Here is a 24,839-nt window from a genome sequence, read left to right on the forward strand (position 1 = left end):
TGCATAATATATGGCTACGGAAAGTTGTTTTACTTCTTTTGTTTTGATTAGCTGGTAGGGATTAATATATTCCGCTCCGCCTGCAGCTTAATATCAGGCTATGATATAATAGGTTTGTTACTATATTCTGTTGCCTGTTGGGTTGCAATAAGGCATAAGTTGGGTTGCAGTAATAGGGTATTAAATAGATTGAAATATTCGCTTATGCTGCTATTCCCACCTTAACTCACCCAAATTATCCTTGCACTGCACCCATTTCACAGCAAACATACAATGGATCGATCCAAGTATACTGTTGGTTGGATATGTGCGCTTACCGAGGAATTTGTTGCGGCACGAGCCTTTCTTGATGAAACGCATGAGCGCCTAAAAGACCAGGACCCGAAAGATTCTAACAATTATGCACTAGGCAAAATGTCTGATCATAACGTTGTTATTGCCTGCCTGCCATTGGGAGAATATGGCACAGCTTCCGCTGCAGGGGTTGCCATCAACATGGTTCGCAGCTTTCCTAATATTCGCATTGGGATGATGGTGGGGATTGGTGGAGGCGCCCCTTCAAGACGACATGATATTCGACTTGGTGATATTGTCGTAAGCACGCCAGGTGACGGGAATGGGGGAGTTTTTCAATACGATTTCGGCAAATCGATACAGACAAAAGAATTTGTTGAGACTGGCTTCTTGAACCAACCTCCAGAAATGTTACGGACTGCACTACAAGCCCTGAAGGCTACTTATCAGCTAGAAGGCCATACCCTCATCAACGACGTGGAAAAAGTTCTCCAGGATAGACCGAGATTAAAGAAGGCGTATTGCCGTCCAAATGTCGTCGATCGGCTGTATAAATCTACCTTTATACATTCCATTCCGTCGGAAGATTGCAAATCATGTGGCAGCGACCCTTCTTATGTAAAACGACGAGATCCGCGCGACCAGGATGATGATGACCCGGCCATACATTACGGATTGATTGCTTCTGGGAACCAAGTCATGAAGGATGCCCAAATCCGCGATAAACTCGCAAGGCAAAGGGGTGTTTTGTGTTTCGAGATGGAGGCTGCAGGATTGATGAATCGTTTCCCATGTCTTGTTATTCGGGGTATTTGTGACTACTCGGATTCGCACAAGAACGACAAATGGCGAGGCTATGCAGCAATCATGGCGGCAGCATATACAAAAGACCTTTTACGTCATCTCATCCCTGAACAGGTGGTAGCAGGGAAAAGCGCTATCGATATGCTCCAAGGTTAGTATTTCAGATTGTGTACGGAGTATATGTAATGGATATGCCAAAGTGCTGACTGGCCTACCGTTAATCTCCAGGCATACACGGTCAACTTGAAAGCCTAGTTCAAAAGACCGACAATATCAACTATAAACTCAATTGGGCAAAATTATCAATTGCTCGCGGAGCTACATTTGATTCATTTGCAACTCAACATGACGAGGAATGTCTTCCAGGAACTAGGGCTAAAATCCTTCATTTAATTCGTGAATGGGCAATTTCACCACAGGGAAAGTGCATATTCTGGTTAAATGGAATGGCTGGTACGGGCAAATCTACCATTTCACGAACCTTGGCAAAAGATTTCCAAGAAAAAGGAGCTCTTGGTGCTACGTTCTTCTTCAAAAAAGGTGAAGCAGATCGAGGAAACGCGTATAAATTTTTTCCAACCATCGCCAAGCAAATATATCAGAAATTACCCGAGATCGATTTAAGAAAGATCATTGAAGAACAGCCCGATATGTCGAATAAAGCCCTCTCAATGCAATTCGAGACACTCATCCTTCAGCCGTTATCATCCTTGCATTCAATTAATAATGAGCTTCCGCTGATGATAATTGTAATTGACGCGTTAGACGAGTGCGAGAATGACAATGATATTCGAGCAATAATCCAGTTGCTTCCACAAGTTCAGGCGACTAAGTCTGTTCGGCTTCGAGTATTTATTACAAGTCGGCCCGAGTTACCGATTCGATTGGGCTTTGAGCATGTGGAGGGAGATTATCAAGACCTGGTCCTTCATCATGTCCCCATGGCTGATATTGAGCATGATCTCTCTCTCTTTATTAACCACAAGCTTGATGGTATCCGAAGATCCAGATCTCTCCCTGAAGATTGGCCTGGTGAAGTTAAGATTCGGGCGCTTGTCGCAATGTCCGTTCCGTTATTTATTTTTGCTGCGACTGCGTGCCGCATGCTTCAAGATCACGACCTGGTCCCTGAGGAAACCCTGGAAGAAGTTTTTGAATACCAAACTGAAGAATCTAAGCTAGATGCTGTTTATCTTCCAGTATTAGACCGGCTATGTTCAAAATATGGCAAAAATGGGAGACAAAAGCAGTTCAAGCAAGTTCAGGAACTGGTTAGCGCGATTGTTCTCTTTGAGAACCCGCTGTCTGTTATCGCACTCTCAAATCTTATTGACATTCCCACTACGACAATCAAGATAAGATTAAATTCACTACATTCCGTTTTGAACATTCCAATTGACGAAACTGCGCCAATACGGTTATTCCATCTATCATTTCGTGATTTCTTGCTGGATTACGAAACACGTGAAAAGACTGCGCTTTGGGTAGATGAAAAGGAAACTCACAGAAAGCTCACAACTCAATGCCTTCATAGAATGTCGAAAAGTCTCAAGAAGAATATTTGCAATCTTTCAAATCATGGACTCGCGCCAGGGGAGATAGATGCTGGTATTATTAATCAGTATATCCCACCAGAATTGCAGTACTCATGTCGGTATTGGGTATACCATCTGGGAAAAAGTCAAAATCCAGTTACCCATATTGAAGATGTATTATTGTTTCTACAGGAACATTTGCTTCATTGGATAGAAGCAATGGGTATATTAGGATTGGCTTCAGATGTTATTCACGCTATTCAGAATTTGCAATCTGTTGCCCAGGTATGTTATTTCAAGGCGCCCTTGATGTATTTGTTCTAAACATTTTAGGGTGGTCAAAATCCTAAGATGCTAGAACTCCTGTACGATGCCAGACGGTTTATTCTTAAATTTAGACATCTAGCTGGTGCTGCGCCTCTTCAGCTTTATATTTCCGGTCTTTTATTCTCTCCCACATGCTCAATGATCCAAAAACTTTTCGTTCAGGAAAAACCAGATTGGATATCAATATCAAGAAACATCGATGCTAACTGGGACGCTCAACTACAAACACTTGAAGGTCACAAGGATGATATTGTATTCATTGCGATTTCTCCTGACGGAGTTCTACTTGCATCTTGCGGCAGAGATAAAACTGTAAGAATTTGGGAGGTTGCCACTGGCACCTTGCTACAAAATTTTTCAAGTCATAAAGAGCCAGTTTTATGTGTGGCCTTCTCACCAGACTCTCAAACTTTGGTATCTATATCTGAGGATGGGATAATCATGTTCTGGGATGTTCCCACAGGCGTCTTGCAACGGAGTATAAATCATGAAGAAAATTGGATATTTGAGGCTGTTTTTTCTCATGATCTCACCTTGCTAGCGACTCGGACTTTGCGCAAAACTACAATATGGGATCTTACCTTAGGAATTCAAAAGCACGAGCTAGGCGAAACTTCGCCATCTTCGTCTCTACCTTTCTCCGCAAATGGGTTGCTGTTGGCCGGTATCTCAGGGAATAACATCATGGTTTGGGATACTATCACAGGCGCTGTGCGACAAACGATTAAGGGTCGGTTTGAAGAGGAAGGAATCGAATACTTGGCATTCTCACCCAATAGCCAGCTATTAGCATATAGCCACGAATTTTCCACCGTGAAGCTTTGGGATGTCATTACCGGCACTCAAAAATATAGCTTCGAAACACGCTACATTAGAAGCCAAGTGGTATTTTCACCAGATAATCAGTTCCTAGCGATCGGTCATGCTAAGGGCACAATACTTTGGGATATTACCACACAGCGCGTGCACAAAGAAAATTCCAATGCAGCTAATATTATGGCCTACTCTCCAGATGGCAGGATGCTAGCATCTACGTTTTATAACAGAACCATTGAGCTTTGGGATCTTGATGTGGAATTTACGAAACAAGAGTCTCGCTCAAGAGCGATCAAAGAGATTGAGTTCTCCTCAGATGGCAAACTGGTTATCTCCTCCTCTAGCAATGGCATTAATGTCTGGAATCCCTCTCAAGAGAATCTGGAGCAGGATTTTAACGATTACTACCTGGCTTATGGTAGAGACGATGTCATGACACTCTCTGCAGATGGACGATTTCTCGCATATCCTTTTCTCACCCCACCCGTCTTTCCTGACACTTTCAAGCACGTTGAGGTACGGGACATAAAAGCGGGCATCAACTGGACTATCAGGATGAATGACAAATGTGAGAGGTTGGCATTTTCACCAAACAGCCAGCAATTAGTAACTCTTGACAAAAACGCATCTCTTTTTGGGTTCACACTTGCTTTACGCAATGTTCAAGCCCCACGAAAAGTAATGATAGCGCAACTGGAAATTTACAACAGGGAATGGAGGACAATGGATCCTGGGTTTTGAAACGAACAGCAAGACGAAAAAAAGGGGAAGATTACTCGAATGTGTCCTCGATTTCGTTTTCTCCAGATGGCCAACAACTGGCTGTCTGCTTCTCTGGTGAGGGTGGCGACTGTGTTCGTGCCGTCAAGATTTGGGATTGCACTACAGGGGTATTGCTAAAGACTCTTGAATCTTGCCTATGGCAGCTTACGTGTGTGGCCTTTTCCATAAATCGCCAACTACTAGCGCGTGAGAAGTGGTTTGAAAATATCAATGGTTTGAGGGGCCCAGTTTATGGTCCTATCATTGAGCCTTGGAATTTGGGCACAGGCAAGTTGCACAAGGGCCTGGAAGGAGAGGGTGGCAGAGTCCCTGAGAATGCCGTGCCAATCAGCCCTCCTCCAATAGAGGACCTAGAATTTCTCAGATTTCAAAACCGATATGTTCAACGCCAGGAGATTACAGTATTCGAAAATGAGTGGGTTTGTTTCCAAGGCCGTAAGATCTTATGGCTTCCCCTTAAGTATCGAGCAACTTGCTCTGCTGCAAATGATGCTACTCGTACTGTTGTTCTTGGGCATGAATGGGGAGGAGTTACATTTATAAAATTTTCCAGATGTACTGATCTCAAAATTTAAAGAGCAATAGAATAAATAATACTATCATATTAACCGAGCTACGTGATTTACATTCTGATAAAAGTTATCCTTGAATATAATAAAGGTTCAAGGGAAAAGAGATAATCCAATGCTCTCCCCACTTTCCCATTCCGTGGATATGGACGTCAAAACACCCACCATGAATAAAAAGAAAAAGAAAAGAAAAACAAAGAAGAAAACAAACTTTTCCGCAATGGCCAGATCCGAAAGACTCGTACGAGTGCTACACCCACGCCCTCCCAAAAAGCACAGACAGGTTGACAGAACTGACATCATACCCAACACCGAATCCGTGCACTCGCACTCCCCCCGTCTCATTCTCCATAACCCGATTGACGTTTTCACACGCCCTCTATTGCATCAATTGAATACACAAAACAAACACAACGAAGAAGAAAAGAAAAGAAAAAGCCAAGACAAAACAAATAAAGTGATCGACAACACGCACCTTAAACGAACCATCCAATCGGAACCCTCTCCCCTTTCAGCCCCCAAAAGAAAAGAAAAGAAAGAAAGACGTAGTCAAGGCGAGATGAAACTCCGACGAGACGTCACCAGGGATGCTTTATCAGATCGTTGCACCGAAAAACGCCGTGCTTGCCGCCCAGATGGACAAGATGGAAGGTGAAATGCATGCAAGTTGTCCCTGTCAGATTCACATCTCACGTAAGCCCTCTCTGCTCATCCCTGGCCTTTCACTCCCATGCGTATCTTCATTCTTCATGGATGTCAAAGGATGTCAAATCCCAGTTGCTACTCAATAGGCGCCCGACGTATTGGACAATTCGTTTTGATTCATCCTATCATTAGTGTGACAATAGAAGGGAATAGCACCACGGAGTCCGAGCGCCTATTCGACGCGGAGACTACAAGTCTTCCCACTCCCATCGCTGCAGTAAGGGTAGCTTAACTATTATCCGAAACAGCTGTCATTGTAAATCACCATTTCCCCCTCTTCCCACATTGTGTGTCTCTCTTCTCGTTAGCATTGTCATATATAATCTTACCATGACGCATCACATAATCCAACAAATGGCTGTCCTACACCTTCGTACACCGCGACAATGTCGTTCGGCGTATTGTTCTTAACGGGAACCCCCAGCTTGCATAATTGTCGAGTATTACCTTGTACACGATGGCATAATAACTTGCAAGGTCCTCCGGGGTGGATCTCAGTATTTCTGCCGTCATCCATTCGGCGATTTTTCCCTGATCCCCATCCGTGTGTCACTGTTAGCACGTCGTATTCCGACTTCCTATCTGGGGTTGTAAGCGTAGGACGGGAGGATTAAAAACATGGTTCACAAAAGGGTCTCGGAAAAACGATAAGTGTGCCTTGAAATCGGGCTTCTCTATTCTCAAGTCTCATGTCTAAAATAAAACTCTCCGAGCCATGAAATTGTTCCCGATCAACCGGCTTCTCCTGTTTCCAACCCCGACGACTGACTTGCATGTTCAGCAGCTCGGTCAAGAGAACTCGGGAAAAAAGATGTTGAACTTCTTTTGGTCCCCGAAAACGCCAGTTCTTGTTTATACCCATCATTAGCGTAGCTCATAAGTGTGTGCATGTGTATCCGTTTTGCAGACGTGACCCTGTTGCTGTCTATGCAAATAAACCCAGACTTTTGTCTTTGTTGAAAGACGCCCCCCGTTTGATCCCCCATAGTACCCTGGTATATGTGAATTTTTGATAACAAAGGAAAAGAAAAATACGCCTGAAACCACCGTTCGCTTTCCCGTAAATCCCAGTGGGGAAAGCCTTTAGGTTTCGTTGAGAACCGTACGCCGCCTTAAATGTGCCTGATGAAAAATCGACATGTAAAAAAACACATCATTTTGTAAATCACGTTGCAGAGCGCTTGTTGAATGCTCTGCGTGCAGTAGCAGCTACCGCTTAGAACTTGAGCTGCTTGGGCTGCTCCCAGGTGAAGGACTGGTTGGTGCCGAAGTGGCCGTTCTTGGCAGTCTGGAGGTAGATGGGGCGAGTCAGGTTCAGCTCACGGACAATGACACCGGGACGGAGGTCAAAGTTGTCACGGATGATCTTGACAAGCTCATCAGAGGTCTTCTCAGAGGTGCCGTAGGTGTCGACGTAGATGGACAGGGGCTCAGCAACACCAATGGCGTATGAGAGCTGGACGAGAGCACGGCGGGCGAGGCCGGCAGCGACCAGGGACTTGGCGATCCATCGGCCGACGTAGGCGGCAGATCGGTCGACCTTGGAGAAGTCCTTTCCGGAGAAAGCACCACCACCGTGAGCACCCCAACCACCGTAGGTGTCGACGATGATCTTACGGCCGGTCAGACCGGCATCACCCTGGGGACCACCGATGATGAAGAGACCAGAGGGCTGGATGTGGTAGATGGTCTTCTCATCAAGGTACTTGGCGGGGATGGTGGCCTTGATGATCTTCTCGAGGATCTCCTTGCGGAGGTTCTCAGTGGTGATGTCGGCAGAGTGCTGGGCAGAGACGACGACGGTGTCGACGCGGACAGGGACAACGGCACCGTTGTCGTGCTTGTACTCAACGGTGACCTGGGTCTTGGTGTCGGGGCGGAGCCAGGGCAGGCTGCCGTCACGGCGAGCAGCGGACATGGCAGCGTTAAGCTTGTGGGCAAGCTGGAGGGTGAGGGGGAAGAGCTCGGGGGTCTCGTCGGTGGCATAACCGAACATGATACCCTGGTCACCGGCACCAAGGCTCTCAAGAGCCTGGTCAAGGTGGAGACCCTGAGCAATATCGGGGGACTGCTGCTCAATGGCAACGAGCAGGTTGAGGGTCTTGTAGTCGAAACCCTTCTCGGAATCGTCATAACCGATGTCCTTGATGGTGTTGCGGACAATCTTCTGGTAGTCAAGCTTGGCCTGGGTGGTGATCTCACCGAAGACCATGATCATACCAGTCTTGGTGGCAGTCTCGCAAGCAACCTTGGAGAGGGGGTCCTCAGCGAGACAGGCATCGAGGATGGCATCGGAGACCTGATCGGCGATCTTGTCGGGGTGACCCTCACCGACGGACTCGGACTGTGGGCGGGAGTTAGCAGCTGCGAGCAAGCTGGAATTGGTGTTTTAGAGGAGAATTTTGCTTACGGTGAACAGGAAAGTTCCTGACTTGGAAACGCCGTTGGGAGTAGACATTGTGGCGGTCTGTGTGTGTGTGAGGAGGGGTAAAAAGTAGAGAAGAGAAGAACTAAAGACGAAGAGGAGGTAAGAGGACGGACAATCGCTCGAGGAGAGAGAATGCGAGAGGGGAGAAAAGAGGTGAGCTGGCAGGAAATGATAAGAAATGGCTGAGGAGGAGGAAGGGGGAGAAGAAAAAAATGGCGGATTTGCCTGGATTTTTATTTAGGCCCGGTGGTCGGTCGGAGAGGGGCGGCCAAGCACGGCATGGATAAGATAACCTGGGAAATGTCTTGAAAAAATGCGACGCGGGTAAAATGTACCGCTGGCCTTTCGTATTCGCACCGTGGGTACGTGGGATGTGCAGCGGGATTGGCGCAGGGCAGCAGGTACCCAGCAAGTCACCCCGCTCTCGCAACACCATGCACATGCAAATGTTGGGATTTCGAAAAAGAAGCTGGCAGAAAGAATCCGAATAGTGCTAGGAGCGGACGGACATGGTTCATGTTGTTTTTGTGCAAATTACCGCAAACCCATTGCAGCCATGATTGGCAAGGAGAGCCGAGCTGGACTAGGATTGGGGGCTTTAGCCAGCAGTATAGCTGGTATTTTCTACAATCTATGTACTACGAGCACTATTCCCTTGATTGCTTTGGGTGAGATGACTCAATTGTGTACTGCAGTGTACTCAAAGAGGCCCAACGTGCAATGTATGTTGCAAAACGATAGATAGACCTTGCCCGGTGCCAATTTGGACGCTGGATTGGATTTGGTGTGACTCGAACTCGGACCCAAAACGACGCCAAGCCAGAAAAAGATTGTCCAACACCCGTACCTGAGATGGCGTCTGTTAAAAGGTAACCTCTGCGAAGAGCCTTCTCCCTCAGCCAAACTCATGTACCCCTCTATGGCGGTCTAGCAGCAGTGCGCCCACGGCCAGAAATTGCGCCATCTCACGTCAACAAGCCATCGATGCTCTGCAGTGACTCGTTCGAAATAGTGCCCAGCAGCAAGTAAGACGAAGGACGATCCCACCATCCCCCATCCATCCTGCCATCCCCCAGCATGTGCAGCGATACCACACAGCACTAGTACCAGGTACATCTGCACATGCAAACAGGGTCCTTTATCCAAGTACAAGCTACCTCCATCTGCGCGCAACAACTGCAGCTCCCCCTCCGTACTCTGTACCAATTCCTGCCGACCCCGCCGCCCAAGTTTCATCTCCCTCAACCTTTTGCCGCCGACGAATCTGACTGCTAAGCTGCTGCAACGTGCATGTGCTTGTGCTGCTGGCCCCCCATTCGGGTGGTTTTTTTTTTTCTCTCGCCCAAAACCCCACATCCGCCGAAACAAAAGTAACCCACACCAGATGCGTAAAGCTTCGATCTACTAAGCTTGAACTGGGTCCCTTGGATTATTATTTTTTTTCGGCGCCGAAAACCCGCCCAGCCCATTTCCTCTTCCCAAAAAGAAATCGCCGCCAACCAAGGAGAAGAGATAACACAAGGGAAGAAAAAAGTACCTGTGCATGTATATATAGCCAACAGAAGCTGCAAATCATGAGCAAGTTTGGCGCCATGGTCATGGGCCCTGCGGGGGCGGGCAAGGTATGGGCTTGTCTCTTTTGTCTGCTTTGGCTCTGCCTTTTATGCGCGCTTACGCCTGATCACAAAGGAAGAGAGGAAGGGGGCCCGGATGGCTCCCTGATGCTGGTTGCTGGTGCTGATGCTTGCAATCCATCGTGTCGACATGGGAATCCCTCCGATCCTCCTCCGGGCTCTGCCGTCTTCCTGCGTCCTGCGATAAGGCAAGGGAGTGGGATGAGCAAGACGCTGCTATGCGACGCTATGCGATGCGATGATGCAATGCCATGCCATACCACCGAAACACCACATGCTGCCAAAAGAACTCCAAAAACACTGACTCACTCACTGACTGATGCTTTCTTCGCTCCTCGTCTAGTCCACCTTCTGCGCCGCCCTCATCACCCATCTGCAGCTCAACCGCCGGTCGGCCTTTTACATCAACCTCGACCCCGCCGCCGAGTCCTTTGAGCACACGCCCGACCTCGACATCAAGGAGCTCATCTCCCTCAAAGATGCCATGGAGGAGGTGGGCCTGGGCCCCAACGGCGGCCTCATCTACTGCTTCGAGTTCCTCATGGAGAACCTCGACTGGCTGACCGAGGCCCTGGACTCGCTCACCGAAGAGTACCTCATCATCATCGACATGCCCGGCCAGATCGAGCTGTACACGCACATCCCGATCCTGCCCACCCTGGTCAAGTTCCTGTCTCAATCTGGCGCCCTGGACATCCGGCTCGCCGCCGTCTACCTGCTCGAGGCGACGTTTGTCGTCGACAGGGCAAAGTTCTTCGCCGGCACGCTCAGCGCCATGAGCGCCATGCTCATGCTCGAGGTCCCCCACATCAACGTCCTGTCCAAGATGGACTTGATCAAGGACCAGGTCAAGAAGAAGGATCTCAAGCGCTTCCTGACGCCCGACGTAGCCCTCTTGGACGACGACCCCTTGGAGCGTAGCAGGAGGATCACCGAAGGCCCGGAGGGCGAAGACGACGAGTCCGTCCCGCCCGACGAGAAGAGCCAAGTGATGAAGGGCGCCAGCTTCCGCCGTCTCAACAGGGCTGTAGCAGGCCTCATTGAGAGCTTTAGCATGATTAACTACCTCAAGCTAGACGTCACAGACGAAGACAGCGTGGGCGGGATCCTCAGCCACATTGACGACTGCATCCAGTATCACGAAGCTCAAGACCCCAAGGAGCCCGACGACGAGCAGGAGTACGACGAGGCAGATTAAGATGTATGCATTGGATTGGAAAAGTAAAAAAACAAAAAGGATATCAATAGGGTAACAAAAAGTGGCTTTAGATAGGTTCATATGTTGGGAGCATAATGCATAGCGACGGCGTTTTGTGGTTTGCAAAAAACAGGAGGTATAACTGATCGATCCCGTTGAGCTGCATCTTGAGAAAACAAATTAAAAAAGAAACGCAAAAAACATGATAATTCATCCATCCAAAAAAAAAATAACAAAAACACCCGTGATTGAAGACGCGCTGTCGCCTTTGCCGTTATCAACCTCTCGTATGATCCCCCTCAACCTTGATATTGTCTTCCCATGTTTGCATCCATCGCCAATCATACATCATGTCTCGTGTCTTATAAAAAAGTTCATGTTGTTGTCTTTCATTTGCTTTCCCCTCCCATCACTGCTCGGGACCTCTCTCCCAAGACAAAGAAGCTGTCATCTTCACCTCGTCTGGTCATACATCCCCCCTCCACTCCTCCTCGCCGAATACTCGTCCCACCTTCCACTCGCCTGCTGCCCTTCATACCTCTTATACTCATCCAGCCAAACATTCTTCAACACAGCCATGTAACCCATAATCTTGGCCCCAACCACCGCCGCGTCCCGCGCGCTCACAAGCACCCCCCTGTTCCACACCCACGCCGCCAGCGCCACGACGGCCGCCCACAGCACCGCCCGCATCGCCAGCCGCGTCCACCACAGCACCAGCCGCCGGATCCAGTTGAGCACCACCAGCGTCGCCACGATGGTCGCCAGCGGCAGGAGGAGGTCCAGCGCGCCCTGGTGCTCCGCGAGGACGGCCATGCCGCGGTCCGCGACGGGCTGGACGAGGGGTATCACGGCTGAGGCGCCGTCGCGGGCTTGCGCGAGGGCTTGACGCTTGAAGATTTGGATGGGGGAGCGCGGGTCGAGGATGTGTGTGTCGATGAGGGCGACGACGTTGGGGGGGAGGAACGATGCCAGGAGCTGCTTCACGATCGTTTCGTCCATGATCTCTGGTGTTGGTGTTGTTGTTGTTGTTTATTATGTGGGTTGAGTTCTTCAGTGGTGATGGGGTGTTATCTTTCGTCGATCTGCGCGTCCGTCTGTCGTCGTAGTTTGCTATAGATATAGACCAAACAAACAAAGAAGAAATAATACCCCCAAGAGGGCACACCAACGAACAAGTTTATTTCGTGGTGAACAGGGATCCCGTGATAAGATACCGCAGGACGTTCTTTCACTGTCCCAAACTCTCGTCCCTTTGTCAGGCGTTAGGCCCGGGTCAAGTTCGGATCTTTCTTCTACAACGCTCCTTTGGTTCTTGCGGCCTTGTTCTGCCTGTCCGTTCGAGCCTTTCCTCCGTCTGGTTTAGAAAGAAACAAACTGTTCGGTTTTATTATTATGTTATCTTAGAAACCTCTCTCCTGATTTGGTTCGAGACCTCATCACCCCCGCTCTTTTCTTCTGTCCTGTTCCCGTGGGTTTTTTTTTGGCCCGCTTTCTCACTAAAGCTCGTGGGAAAAATAGCTGCTAAATCTTACGTGCCCCGTTTGCATGTGATGCTGCCTCGGCGCTAAACCGTTATTGATGCTCAACCAACTCGAGATGACTTCACTGCTCTTATTTGTAGTATTATACTCCTACTTCTCACTTTACACATCTCCATCCATGATTTTCACATCATCACACAATCGTTCCGAATCAAAACTGCATGACATATTCAATTTTTATTCTTTTCTATATGCTAGCCCAGGTGGTCGCCAAAAACAGAGTTCCTTCCTCCCGCCGTCGTGTCATCATCGCAATTCGTCTCAGCAAGCATCGCCTCCCAAAGCAGAAACGCTCGAAAGACAAAGTCTTGCAAAGTGCTGAAAAGGAAGAAGAAAATTAAATAAGTAATAAGACAAAAGAGAAAAAAAGAAAAGGGTATCGAAAGTGTAGGCCATCCGTGCCAAGAGAAGGCATCGGACAGCATTACATAGTTTGTCCACTCCACTCCCTAACTCGACGTCCCCCATCCCCAGTAAAATGCAGCACTCCTCTCAGTTCTTTATATGTGCCCAGAGTCAGTGTATACTCCAAAATTCCTCCACAAGATATTCTGCAGGTCGAGAAATTCACCCTCCACTTCGAGTTCAGGGAAGCTCAACCTCTCCCTCGAGAACTCGCAGGGCTGCTTCGATCCTCCGTTTGTACAACTCATGGCCGCCTGGATGAGCTCCATCTGCTTCACCCAATGCCAGTACACACTTGCCGAGACTCGCCACCAGTCGTTCCACCGTCATCTGGACATCCTTGGACAAGACCTGGAGAGCGGGTGATTGTCCGCCTCGGCTGTTGCTACTGGCTTGAGAGTAAATGCTCGAAGCATCGGTCAACAGCGAGTCTCTAATCCGCTTCAGTGGTTGATCGGGAGAACCGCTGGGTGTCAAGATACCGCCGTTTAGCTTAGCCTTGTTGACAAGTGGAAAGCTCCTGTTCGTTCCCACTGATTCAAAGGACGAGTATGACGGCCGGTGCATAGTCTTGATCGAGCTGTGGCTAACTGGTCGAGCCATCGTCATGGTGCTGCTCCGCTGGTGCACCTGACTAGAGACAGTCCCGTCGCTGTCGGTTGAGTTTCGGAATGATCTCGCGTGCCTCTCTCGGGCATCCTGAAACAGATCGGCCGCAGTATAGACCCTGAAACCCGACTGGGCTGTTGAACTACGACTGGCAGGATCCTCTGCGGCCGTGGCAAACGTGTCGATAGACGCTGTCGAATCTGCACTGTTGCTCCGCTTATGCGACTGTCGTGTTGGGCCACGAGCCGTTTCCACCGAGCCCGTCGAGCTCACACTTTCAGAGCGCATTCGTCGCCCTCCCATAGTGCCCATGGCGGAGTGCAGAAAGAAGTGCTCATAATCAAAGGCGTCTTCTCGATCTTCGTGAGAAATGGGCTGCTGGACAGATTCGTGATAAAGTGACTCTTCGCTTTCGCTGGAATAACCATCTCGGAAGGCCTCGGGGCTCGATTCAGCTTCCGTGTACTCGGTGGAAACGCTCTCGGCTGGCGAAGAGCTCCGGCTGCCATCAGTTACTTCCTGTTGGCTCACTTCCAACGGACTGGCCAGAGCCCGGCCCTTGGGCGTTTCGCTTTCTTCGTAATTTTCTTCATAGTTGTCCTGGGGCTCGGGAGTCTGAGGATACTCATAATGCACCCCAGCTCCCCCTTCCTCTCCTTCTCCGTCTCCGCTCTCCTGCTCTTCCTCTGGTTCTTCCTCTTGCGCCATCACCTCCTCTTCCACTTCCTCCTCTTCTTCTTCAATAGGTGAAGCCACATACTCGGCTTGTTTTCGTTCGTGGTCGTTATCGCTATTACCAGGGTTTCCGTAGACGTATTCCACCTCCGAGAGCTTCTCGTCGCTGCTGCTGCTGTGGTCACCGCCCTGCTCCGCGAAACCCGGTTCCCAGGTGGCGTTGGTAAAGGGGCTTGGCATGCGAAGGCTCTGAAGACTGCGACGCCTCATGCTATCTGCTCGCGCCTGCTCCTTCAGAGTGGATATCTTTCCTTTCAAGCCCTTCAGTTGATCCTGAAGTTCACGCATCTGCGATGCTGAGGCGGAGCGGGTCAGCCCCAACTCATTAAAGCCCCCCATCGTAGGACTTGCCAAGGTGGTCGTCCGCGAACCGTTCTGCTTCCCGTTCATTCCAACACCATTTCCACCCTCACCTAGACTCTCCAAAGTGCTGTCAAGTTGGTAGTAATGGAAGTGCGGCTGAGAACCGTGGCCTGGCGTGCTCCCTAAGCCGTCCATACTTCTAGATGTAGGCAGGGGCCGTCGATAGCCTCCGGCAGAGCCAAGAGCACTGGCGGAACGTTGAGGATGAACTGACGTCTTTTGTGCTCCATAAGTTGCTCCGAAAGCAGTTCCGTTCTCGTTTGTGCCCTTGGAGGGGTTCGTCGGAGATGGCGTTATACCGGGCCTGCGAAGGGATGTGGGAGCTCTTGCCGTGGTAGGTGATGGCGTTGAGCCGTCCGACACAGATGAATAGCTCAATGTTCTTGCTCGGGTAAGATTGTCCTCCATATGCTAAAAAGGGGGGAAGAAATCTATCATCAGTCCTTATTCTCTCATAATGAATAGCATCGCTCCGTATGCTGGGCTTACAGTTAATCTCATTTTAGCATTGGCCAGAATCTGCTCGGCCCGCTTGCTGAGGGAAGCCCCATCGTCACTCAGTCTCCGGGCAGTCATGGGATCATAGGCGCGTAAGTGCTGCGAGACAGGCGTCCCCTCGTGGTACGCAGATGCGACGCTTTCCTCGTCATCGCCCTGAAAGATGCTATCGCCTCCCTGGCTGGCGGAGTCGTCAAAGTCGACAAAGGCACCGCCGTCGTGCGTTCCGATTGTGCTGGTTGATTCGGTCGACATCCTCCGCTCGCGATCCTTGCTCTGCTGTTGGCGCTGCTGCTGAAGCCGCTGCTGGATAAACTTCTTTCCTCCGGCCAGCGAGGCTCGAAACGGGCCTTCGTCACCCGAACTGTGGTTTGAGCGCTTGGACGCATTGCGAGACGGTATCGGACCAACGACGCTCTCCACCTCGGTGACCTCTCCAATGTCTGAAAGCATGGTTCCATTGCCGTAGATGATTGGCGTCGACATGGGATCGGGGTTGGAGTAGAATTCCTGCGTGAACTGGAATCCGTCCTCGATATGGTGACCGCTATTCCACAGCGATGGGCCTGTGTTAGGCTGGCTGTGATACAAATCGGGGCCATCGTAGTCGGGCAGGATCATGTCTGGATTGGTCAAGGTGGGAGACGCAGGCTGGGGATAGGGAACCGCCGTGCCGCGAGCATCCTGTCGGTTGTCATAGCGATTCGTGGCAATGGACTGCATCGTCACGGCGGCTCAGCTTAGCTGTGGCTGTTCTCCAAGTCGAGTCGAGTGTTGGTGTTGTGCTGTTGAGTTCGTCGTCTGGCCTGGTCCCCTCGTCCTCTTTATTCTTCCGAGCCTGGGGGGCAAAGACTGATTCAGATGAGGCAACACTACGGTCCAAGCGCCCAACAAAGCAGAATCCAGAGTAGCGGTAACGGAAAAAGAGCTGTACGACGGTGGCTAAGGGCTTGGCGGGCTGCTGTGCCTTGAACAACGAAGCAAGTACTGCAAAAAAAAGAAAAAGGGAGAGATATTCAAAAACTCCGAGAGATCGATCGGGCGCGCCACGGGACAAGAAAGGAGCGACAGTGGATCGGGCGAAAGGCCTCGGGAAAAGCTTCAGAAAGAGTCGAGCCGAGTTGAGGTCGTATCTGCGGTTTAAGCAACGCCAGACGAGCAAGCAGAGCACGCTCAGGCCGCCGTTGCAGCAATAGAAAGAACAAGGGAAAGCAAAATACTAGAAGGGATTGACAAAGAGAGGCCGTCGCGAAAAAGAGAAGCTGGAGGCATCGCCCGCCAAAAATTGCGCCTTGGCCTGCGGTCTCGTGGCCCGGGCCGCCCTCCAGGTACATCCAAGTACTTTGCGCAAATCGAAAGAGGGAGGGAGATTGGTGGGACAGGGGCCTGAGAAATGATCCAAAAGGGCCTCTTCTAGGGCGATTAGTGCGGCGGACCGGGACAAAGACAGCTAGAGGCCCAGCGAATGGCAGCCTCTAGGTGCTAAGGCACAGCGCAGAAGGCCCAATCAGGGCGCCGGCCGCCTGACTAAGGAGAGGCCAGTGCAAAAAGCATGGAGCGTCCTTTATGCGTCAAATCGAAATTGTTGTCATGGACGAGCGATGATGCGCATAGTTGCCTTGTTAGTGTGTGTCCTTGTTAGTGTGTGTTTTTACCTGTGCGTTTTGAGGTGATTTTGTTTTGTTTCGCTGGATCTGCGCATCACGTTACGAGACGCCGAGGGTTTACAAAGGACGGGAGGTACATGTAAGGTACCTCTTCACATGGATGGGATGCCATTCGATCCTACAGGTACTCCATCCATTGGCCTCGACCTTTGACACTCGATACGGATGCAACGGTTCGTCACCCACGAATACTACCCAGTACTGTACGGCAACAATGGCTTGCCGCACGCACGCCTGCATGCATGCGCGTGATATTGGATGCAGGCGGCCGGTTAATATAAAAAATCCCCATATCACGACATTTGCTAGGCCACCAACCGACCGCACGGGTTGCCGCCACCAACAGTCACCGTCACCGCACTCCATTTCTTGTCGCTCCCATTCGCAATATCCGAAATAGAATCCAATCGGAAAATGGGCTCCATGCCTGTACCACTGCACTTTACAGTACAGCGCAAATAGACTCTATCGAGAATACGACGATTAGTACACCCAGGTACATACCCGTGTGCGACTGAGTGAACTTGATATTGTATGAAACGAATAATACTCCGTGCATGGCATCTCCGTGTCACCCACCTGCTCTACGAGTACTTGTTTCGAGTACCCCTCCTCGTATATCAAAACAAAATCAAGTACTGTTGGTATTACTCCCAGTCAATGCGGTGGAGGGCTGCATAATCTTACCCCGATGCTCGTAATCTCTCTCCGTTTCCGTTTCGTTTCGTTTTTTTCCCTTCAAGTCGCGGCGTGTCGACCGGGCCCTGCTAAGCCGTTTCTGGGGCGGTACCTGAGCTCCACTTGCCTGGTACCTGTTCTAGTCCTGACAGGGACTCGGTCGATTGATTGGATGCCGTTGGCCTGGTCTAATATCCGTCAAAAGGGTCGTATCCAGGCCGTGCTGATTACGGAGCACAGGTACCTTACTTGTTACTGCTAGTACTTGTATCAAGTTGTATATGCCAGTCCGACTTCATATATTCAGCTGTACGAGGGTACAGTGTAAGCAGCTAATGCGCCTAAAACAAGGCACAATGACAGTTGAGGCAAGAGAAACAAGATACTCGACTTTAGCTGCAGAAAAAGGAAAACAAAACACGGCTGATCATGCCACCTTTTTCTTGTCTCTCACACGCACACTCCATGCAATTTTAGGTAGTCAATTCCTGCTTTCAACCTATTTACCCATGGATGATCTTTGCATCCAAGCATTTCATTTGCCATTCTCGTTTATAGAGCCGCGTCATTGTCTAGCTCCACCCTCTCAATGGCTATTGCTCTTCGTGAGGCCAACTTCAATGCTCCGTGCTGTACCTACTCCGTATACTCCGCCAGATCTTGTACAGATACAGTACTGGAACTCCGCGGCTCGAATGGCTTCAAATCATTCGGCCGCGTAACACGGAGCCAAATGCACCGGATCGGTTGCGCAGGTACTTGTACGCGCCGTGCTAGAGAACGCTTGGCCCAACTATTCTGCTTTCTACAGAGTGGTACAAGATGCCTCAACTCTTCTATGAGATTTTTTTGTTTTCCCGTTTTAGGTGCCCCTCAAACCTCTTCACGATCCATCTCATCTACTGTAGGTAATCAACGTGCCTTGCTTGCGTCCGCTGCGGGCCGAGATCGACCAGCCGTTTCGTTCTGTTTATTTTTATTTTCCTGCCCCCCCAGAGCTCAAAATCAAAAGTGAAGACCCCCTGCATGGCCCACCCAGTAATATGCCGTTGTTTTAGTCTTTTTAAGAAAGGGAGAAAGAAAAGTCTGCGTTTTTAAGGACTATTGTCTTGGATCCGTCGAATCAAATCAATCGTCGGCAAAGGCTTCGGTTCGGGCCTGGATGGTGCTCTTATCCAGAGTCTCCTTGGAGGGACGGTTCGCAACCAGACGCTGTTCAATTAGCTTATCAAGCTTCAGTTCCAAAAGTAAAAGTACACTCACCACAAGATTTCTCAGCAGAATGGCAATTGTGACCTTTCCAACGGATGGCACATAGATGGATGCCTTCTCCTTGACGGCGTCTCCGTCAAAGTTCTTGAAAGAGGAAAAGTTGATGCACACGGCACCGTCCCTGATGAGCTCTGTCGGCACCTTGTATGACTCGGCGGGCACTCCTCCAATGATGACGTCGCTCAATGGCAGGCACTGCTCCAGACCCCAGCCCTCCTTCTCCTCTACCTGATGGCGAGGCTTCTTGATACCTTGGCCTCGAGTGAAGACCTGAACGCCAGTAATGTCTACGGAGTAGACTGTGGCACCGTCATTGGCCAGCAGAGCTGCAAGAGGGCGGCCATTCACCTCGGATCGGTTGATGACGGTAATAGTCTTGCCAAACAGGCGGTTGCCATAAGCGAGGATGGGGTTGTAGATCTGGAGGTGCTCAAGAATCTTGACCACGGCCAGCGGTGTGCAGGGCAGAATAGACTTCTTCTTGTTCTCGGGAGCGTCCAAGAAGCGAATGTTGTGGTACATGTTGTGCAAGTAGCTGTGGCGCAATCCCTCGACATCCTTGGAAAGATCAACCGTCTCCTGGACGTACTTGTCGTGGGTGGGGTTCTTGGGGAAGATTGGGTAGTAGACAATGATTCCGTCGACGGCATCATCCTCGTTGGCCTTCATAATGTCCTCTTCGAGGAGATCCTTATCGACGATGCGCAGCTCAAAGTTGAACCCACTTGAAGAGGCAGTTAGTACCTTTTGCCGTAGAGATTGCAACATGGCAGTGTTCTCACTTTTCCTCGCAGGTCTTCTTGGACCACTCGGCATATTTGATAGCGGCAGGGTCCTCGTTTGCAAGGAATGCTACCAGGGTCGGGGCACTGCTACCAGTCTCCTGGATCTTGGCAAGGGTTTCCTTGACCTCGAGCAGCAGCTTCTTTGCGATTGTTTCGGCCGTGATGACCTTGCAGGTCTTTGGGGCAGCTTGAGAAGACATGGTGATGCGACTGCAGAGAGAGAGCAATTCAATTGCTGTATTAGCGGAGGTGCTGCACAGTCTTTCAAGGAATTGCTCACCTCTGGATGCAAAGAGGAAGAAAAAAATGAGGATGACGAGTGTGACTCTTGACCCCACCAAAGCCAGAGCGGAAAGAATGCGACCCTTTATGACATCAGCGCAACTTCCTTTATACGCAAAAAGAAGAACAGAAAAAGGCAACCTTACAGGCAATAGATCTGGTGAACGCTTCAATCAAGACGGGCGACAAATGGCGCATAGGATGAGGGACAACTCTGAGGGAAATGATTGAGCTGAAGCTGTCATTTTGTCTCGCAACATGTGAGAGAGCGAGAAAAAAAAAATCGAGGCCCCTCTGCTCCGTCCACCGGCGCTCACTGCCCCTCTTACCGGCTATGGCTTAGCTCCAAGCATCAGTGATTGGATTGCCGGATAAGCATTTCAGCTGTGTTGATGTAGATACATCTCTATTATAAATGACTTCCAGATTATGTTTAACCGCCATGTTTATCTAGTTGAATCAAGTCGGTTTTGATTGGCGGAGATTGTAAGTGTCGTGTGAAAGCAGTATGTGACTCAAAGTAGTCTCATCTCTGCGTGAGCGTTACTCGACAGTACGACATGTGCACAGCTAAAGTGAGGCATCCAGAACGGGCAATGAGGCAATCAAAATGCTACTCAGCATTCCAACGTACATATTGTGTGGAGATGGAGCTGAAGATGGGGACGAACACGCGGGGCATTTTGGAGCATTCCAGTTCCTCAGCATCCCCATTGTATTCTGCAAGTAAGACATGCTTTGTTCTACATACACAGAATTAGTCAGAACTATTTGCTAGTTATTCTACTCCTCAAAGGCATGTAAAGTAATGAAGTAATCGCATATATCAAATCAACTGACTATCGCAATATCCCGGCGACAACAGTATCAAGCGCTTGACGGTGAGATGCCGAGGAAGTATATGTACATTAAGTGTGCTACTCTCTCAACCCTCGTCCAACATCTTAGTACCTTAATGCTTATTTTTGCCATATTTTACCTGCTACCGTCGTGATCTCTTTGTATTGTCTGGTATTCTTGTTTAACAGTGGCTATCTATGAAGATTTTGCTAGCTCCCTATAAGTAATTTGGGATCCATGCTGGATAACCCAGTTGAGGTGGCTTGTCTCTCAATGCGCAGGTCAGCATGTAGTTCAGATAAAGCAGACCGCACCCCAATACAGCAAACATATATTCTTCCTTCTAATCAACGCTCAACTCAACACATATAATACCCCTCTCACATATCATTCACGCACACCTCAGTCGCGGGAAGCTACTAAAAGTATATTATATGAAGGGGTTGCCCATCTCTGCTGCGGATGACATGTACACTAAAACATGCAGCTTTCTGCTACGCGGCCGCCTGATGTCGTCACGCGATGCCATCCTCTGAGCCTAAGATGAAGCTATACAATTTAGATTCACACCTTTATGTAGGTAAATCTCACCAAGGCGCAATAACACTGCAATAAGCACTTTATACATGCAAAAAGCACTCACTAAAGCGACACGACTATATCCACACGCATCTTTACAGTAGCTCACGGTTAGGTACTCATACTCATACGTGTATTCAGCCCCATTCCCACCCTAGAGCCAGCCACATCCAAAAAAAGAATTTTGATTGGATTCTCAAAAAAAGAAAAAAAAGTTGACACAAGTGTACCGCCCAACCCAAAAATAGGCTCAGCACTACTAGGTACCTCTCAAACCCCTAAGCTACTGCGACGCTGCCATTTTAACGCCGCAATGCAATGCGGTCCTGCGTTAAACCAACTGAGGCAGGTCGGTTAGGAAACACCACACACGCACACAACAACCCCTTTTGGCACAGCACCGCCCTTGCATCTGTTTTTACTACCTACAAAACTTTGATACATGCTTACTCATGACATGGCGAGTAGTAGTATTATTAGCAGTATGAAGATGATTGTAGACACAGCAAGGGATGGCGTCGCAATTCTGAGACACTATGATGGAAGCAGGGCAAAAATGTCTCTTCATCATGCGTCATTGTCTTAGAGCTCCCGACTTGCAGATCAATTGCCCCGTTGAGTCGTTCATCGCCAAAGCAGACGGCCCCATCTTCTAGTATAGCCGCTCAACCGCTCCCCATGTCTGTCTCATCACCGGGGAGAGGAGAGTGATCGTCGCTTACTTTACTCGTATCGCAGCCTCGGTGAGAAATCCACCATTGGCTCCGAGAGAATTGCGATGAGCGTTGGCTATCTCTCTACTAGGTAGGTAGCTTCGATTCACACACACACAGAGTCCTGATCTACATGGGCTCGTAACTTCACAAGTCGCAGTAGAAGCAGATCAAACTCGTAAAATCATTATCAATTAAGAAAGAACCAATCTATTAACACGCAGGCGCTAAATATCCTACATCGAAAACGACATGGTTCCATAAAAAGACAGACATCGTACCGCAAGTATATCTAGATAGATTCGGACCAGAACCAATCTTCTTCCCCTTTTCCAAGTAAAAAAATATGTGCAATCAACTGTAAAAACCAGAGCTGTAGGCTCCCGTAGAAATTGGCATCAAACCCGCAAGCCGATTAAAACCCGAAATCTCCAAACATCTCTCGCTTACAGAGCGAAGTAAGCAGCAACCAGGGAGGCAACCAGAGCCAGGGCGCTGCCGCCAACGCGAGCACCACCGTTGGTAGGGATGGTGGGAGGAGCGGTGACAGCAGGGTTAGAGGCAGAGGGAGCAGAGGGAGCAACCCAGACGGAGCTGGTCTGGACACCGGGAGGAACGTAGACGGGAGAGCTGGGAGGAGGAGGAGGCAGACGGGTGGCGCTCTGCAGAGTGGTGGGAGCGCTCAGGGTGGGAGGAGCAATGGTGGAGTTGCGGCAAGGAACAGTGGTGGTAGCGTTCAGGATGACGGTAACATCAGTGACGGCCGGAGGAGTGTAGACGGGAGGAGTGTAGACAGGAGCCTGGGTGGTGGACTGAGTGGCCAGAGTAACGGTCTTGACACCAGTGGAGGTGGTGACAGTGGTGGTGTCCGCAGGAGGGAGGTTTCCGTAGCTGCCAGAAGAGGTGTGGGCAGGTCCAGCGGGAGTAGAGCTGGCCTTGACGCTTCCAGTCTTGATGTGGAAGGGGTTGGAGTACTGGAAGACGTTGGGGTTGCTCTCGGAGCGGACGATGAGGCCGTAGAAAGCCTGGGTGCCCAGGGTGGCATCAACGTTCCAGACGAAGCTCTTGGCGCTGTTCTTGACACCGGCTAGTTTGCTATGTTAACAACCGAGTAGAGCACCTGGGCTCTGGAGAGCATCAACTTACTGGCAATCGTTCCAAGGACCTGCTGGGTGGCCTGGGTAGGGCCACCAATCAGCTCGATGGTGATGGTGTCGGCGGCGTACTTGGCGGGAACAGTCCACTCAACGGTGAAGGGAGCGCCGGCAGCGATCTCCTGGTTGGAAGTAGGCACGGTGACGGGGTCGAAGTCGGCAGTCTGGGCAAAGGCCGCGGAGACCAGAGCCAGGAAAGCAGGGACAGTCAGAGTGAAACGCATCTTGTCGAAGAGAAGTTGAACAAAAAAGTTACTTGGTTTTGAAAGGAAGAATGAATGAAAATGGTTCAAAAAAAGAGTGTGGTTGTCGTAAAGACAAAAGAGTGACTGGTATGCAAAAAGCTGAAAGGAGCGTTATGCGGCTGAGCCTGGAGTGTGGGTGAAGGAGAAACAAGAACAGAAACAGGTGGATGGAATGGGGGAGAGGTGAGATAATAAGCACGAGCACCTGAGCGTTTCATGAGGGTCTAGGCAGAGAAGAGAATAGACACCCCCCGGTCAGCTCTGAGCCAGACGCCCGGCACACACTCAGACAAGTACAGGTACTCGTACAGGGAGCTACTGTAAAGGCGGACAGGCGCTCCATGATGGGATGGACTCGTAAGGTAGCCACTGAATCCCAGCGGACGCAATAGCGCGGTTAGGCGAGCTGTGCGCGAGTGGATGCGGGTTTTTGGCGTGGACTGGCCGAGCCCCTACAAGCAAAAGATGGCTCATGCATAGCACATGTAACCACGAAGGAGATTACCGCTGCTGTTGAAACAGAGAATACGATACTGTATGCTCTGTCCGTAGAGCTGAGAATCTACGATACCTACAGTTGTGCACCCAAGCAGCAATATTGTATAGCAGAGTTGAGGAATTGAATACCGTCGTGCTGATTGATAGGCCGCCAGCGTGCAGCCATCGTGAGATTGCCTCTCCAATGAGACCATTGGCGTACAGCAGAGCTACCAAGCCACGCAAGTACAGTACTTGCAGGGTACGGTACAGTCACGACCAGGGCCAAGGGGGCATTGCTTCAAGCTGCTGAGGCTAGCACGCTCTAGCTCGGGACGGGTACTTTGTACATTTCCTGTTCCTGTTTTCTTCTGTTCCTGCAGGAGCCCTCCAGCAAAAAGTGACGAACCACGTATCTGCAACCAGGCCGGCAAAAGCGGGGCGCCGGCCGTCAGGGGCAAAAAAGCAAATTACGCTGTTGAGGGCCGCTGCTGATTGGCTGCTAGTGGATGAGGTGCAGACAGGGCTGAGCCAGGTTATTTCACGGCTCGTAACTGGTAACTTGGGCTTCGGTCTGGCAAGATATTACTCCGTATCGCCAGGCCACGAGACGAGCACGGGCTCCATTCCCCGTCCAACGTCACGTTGGCTGCTGTACTCGTAGTGTAGGCGTGCTATGGGTGCGGTGCTGTACTGTACCGATACTTGTGTGTGTGAGCGGTGCTGCTACAAAGGTTCTTTGCTCGTTGAAGCTTGTGCCGCTGTTGTTGGTCGTTGGGCTGAGGTGAATTCTTGATGAAATGGCGTGCGTTGCCATGAGACCGACTACAGTCATCCATGTGGCCAGGCTTGCTGCCTTGGCTACCCGTTGACGCACTGACAGAAAAAAAGAAAGACAGA

General features: G+C 50.0%; 7 protein-coding genes across 7 annotated transcripts; 2 read left to right on the plus strand and 5 right to left on the minus strand.

The window, feature by feature from the left end:
* Nucleotides 1–273: 273 nt before the first annotated feature.
* Nucleotides 274–5,134, plus strand: T069G_05538 (WD domain, g-beta repeat domain-containing protein; the record flags this gene model as incomplete). Its single annotated transcript, XM_056172748.1, has 9 exons — nucleotides 274–1,102; nucleotides 1,172–1,249; nucleotides 1,327–2,130; nucleotides 2,299–2,582; nucleotides 2,826–2,918; nucleotides 2,967–3,297; nucleotides 3,667–3,694; nucleotides 3,836–4,344; nucleotides 4,584–5,134. 9 exons carry the CDS (start codon nucleotides 274–276, stop codon nucleotides 5,132–5,134), a joined length of 3,507 nt encoding a protein of 1,168 aa, XP_056029606.1.
* Nucleotides 5,135–7,049: 1,915 nt separating this feature from the next.
* Nucleotides 7,050–8,291, minus strand: T069G_05539 (s-adenosylmethionine synthetase, central domain-containing protein; the record flags this gene model as incomplete). Its single annotated transcript, XM_056172749.1, has 2 exons — nucleotides 7,050–8,177; nucleotides 8,244–8,291. The coding sequence occupies 2 exons, from the start codon at nucleotides 8,289–8,291 to the stop codon at nucleotides 7,050–7,052; spliced, it is 1,176 nt and encodes a 391-aa protein (XP_056029607.1).
* Nucleotides 8,292–9,835: 1,544 nt separating this feature from the next.
* On the plus strand, nucleotides 9,836–11,093 carry T069G_05540 (conserved hypothetical ATP binding protein domain-containing protein; the record flags this gene model as incomplete). The annotated part of the gene is made up of 2 exons (XM_056172750.1): nucleotides 9,836–9,883; nucleotides 10,239–11,093. 2 exons carry the CDS (start codon nucleotides 9,836–9,838, stop codon nucleotides 11,091–11,093), a joined length of 903 nt encoding a protein of 300 aa, XP_056029608.1.
* A 453-nt stretch (nucleotides 11,094–11,546) lies between these two features.
* On the minus strand, nucleotides 11,547–12,095 carry T069G_05541 (nuclear pore assembly and biogenesis domain-containing protein; the record flags this gene model as incomplete). Its single annotated transcript, XM_056172751.1, has 1 exon — nucleotides 11,547–12,095. One exon carries the CDS (start codon nucleotides 12,093–12,095, stop codon nucleotides 11,547–11,549), a length of 549 nt encoding a protein of 182 aa, XP_056029609.1.
* Nucleotides 12,096–13,222: 1,127 nt separating this feature from the next.
* On the minus strand, nucleotides 13,223–15,970 carry T069G_05542 (uncharacterized protein; the record flags this gene model as incomplete). The annotated part of the gene is made up of 2 exons (XM_056172752.1): nucleotides 13,223–15,160; nucleotides 15,239–15,970. 2 exons carry the CDS (start codon nucleotides 15,968–15,970, stop codon nucleotides 13,223–13,225), a joined length of 2,670 nt encoding a protein of 889 aa, XP_056029610.1.
* A 2,750-nt stretch (nucleotides 15,971–18,720) lies between these two features.
* T069G_05543 (tetrahydrofolate dehydrogenase/cyclohydrolase, catalytic domain-containing protein) lies at nucleotides 18,721–19,849 on the minus strand (the record flags this gene model as incomplete). The annotated part of the gene is made up of 3 exons (XM_056172753.1): nucleotides 18,721–18,804; nucleotides 18,856–19,588; nucleotides 19,647–19,849. The coding sequence occupies 3 exons, from the start codon at nucleotides 19,847–19,849 to the stop codon at nucleotides 18,721–18,723; spliced, it is 1,020 nt and encodes a 339-aa protein (XP_056029611.1).
* A 2,660-nt stretch (nucleotides 19,850–22,509) lies between these two features.
* T069G_05544 (ser-Thr-rich glycosyl-phosphatidyl-inositol-anchored membrane family domain-containing protein) lies at nucleotides 22,510–23,441 on the minus strand (the record flags this gene model as incomplete). Its single annotated transcript, XM_056172754.1, has 2 exons — nucleotides 22,510–23,150; nucleotides 23,210–23,441. 2 exons carry the CDS (start codon nucleotides 23,439–23,441, stop codon nucleotides 22,510–22,512), a joined length of 873 nt encoding a protein of 290 aa, XP_056029612.1.
* Nucleotides 23,442–24,839: the final 1,398 nt, after the last annotated feature.

Source organism: Trichoderma breve, chromosome 3, assembly GCF_028502605.1.
Source record: "Trichoderma breve strain T069 chromosome 3, whole genome shotgun sequence".
Taxonomy (NCBI): Eukaryota; Fungi; Ascomycota; class Sordariomycetes; order Hypocreales; family Hypocreaceae; genus Trichoderma; species Trichoderma breve.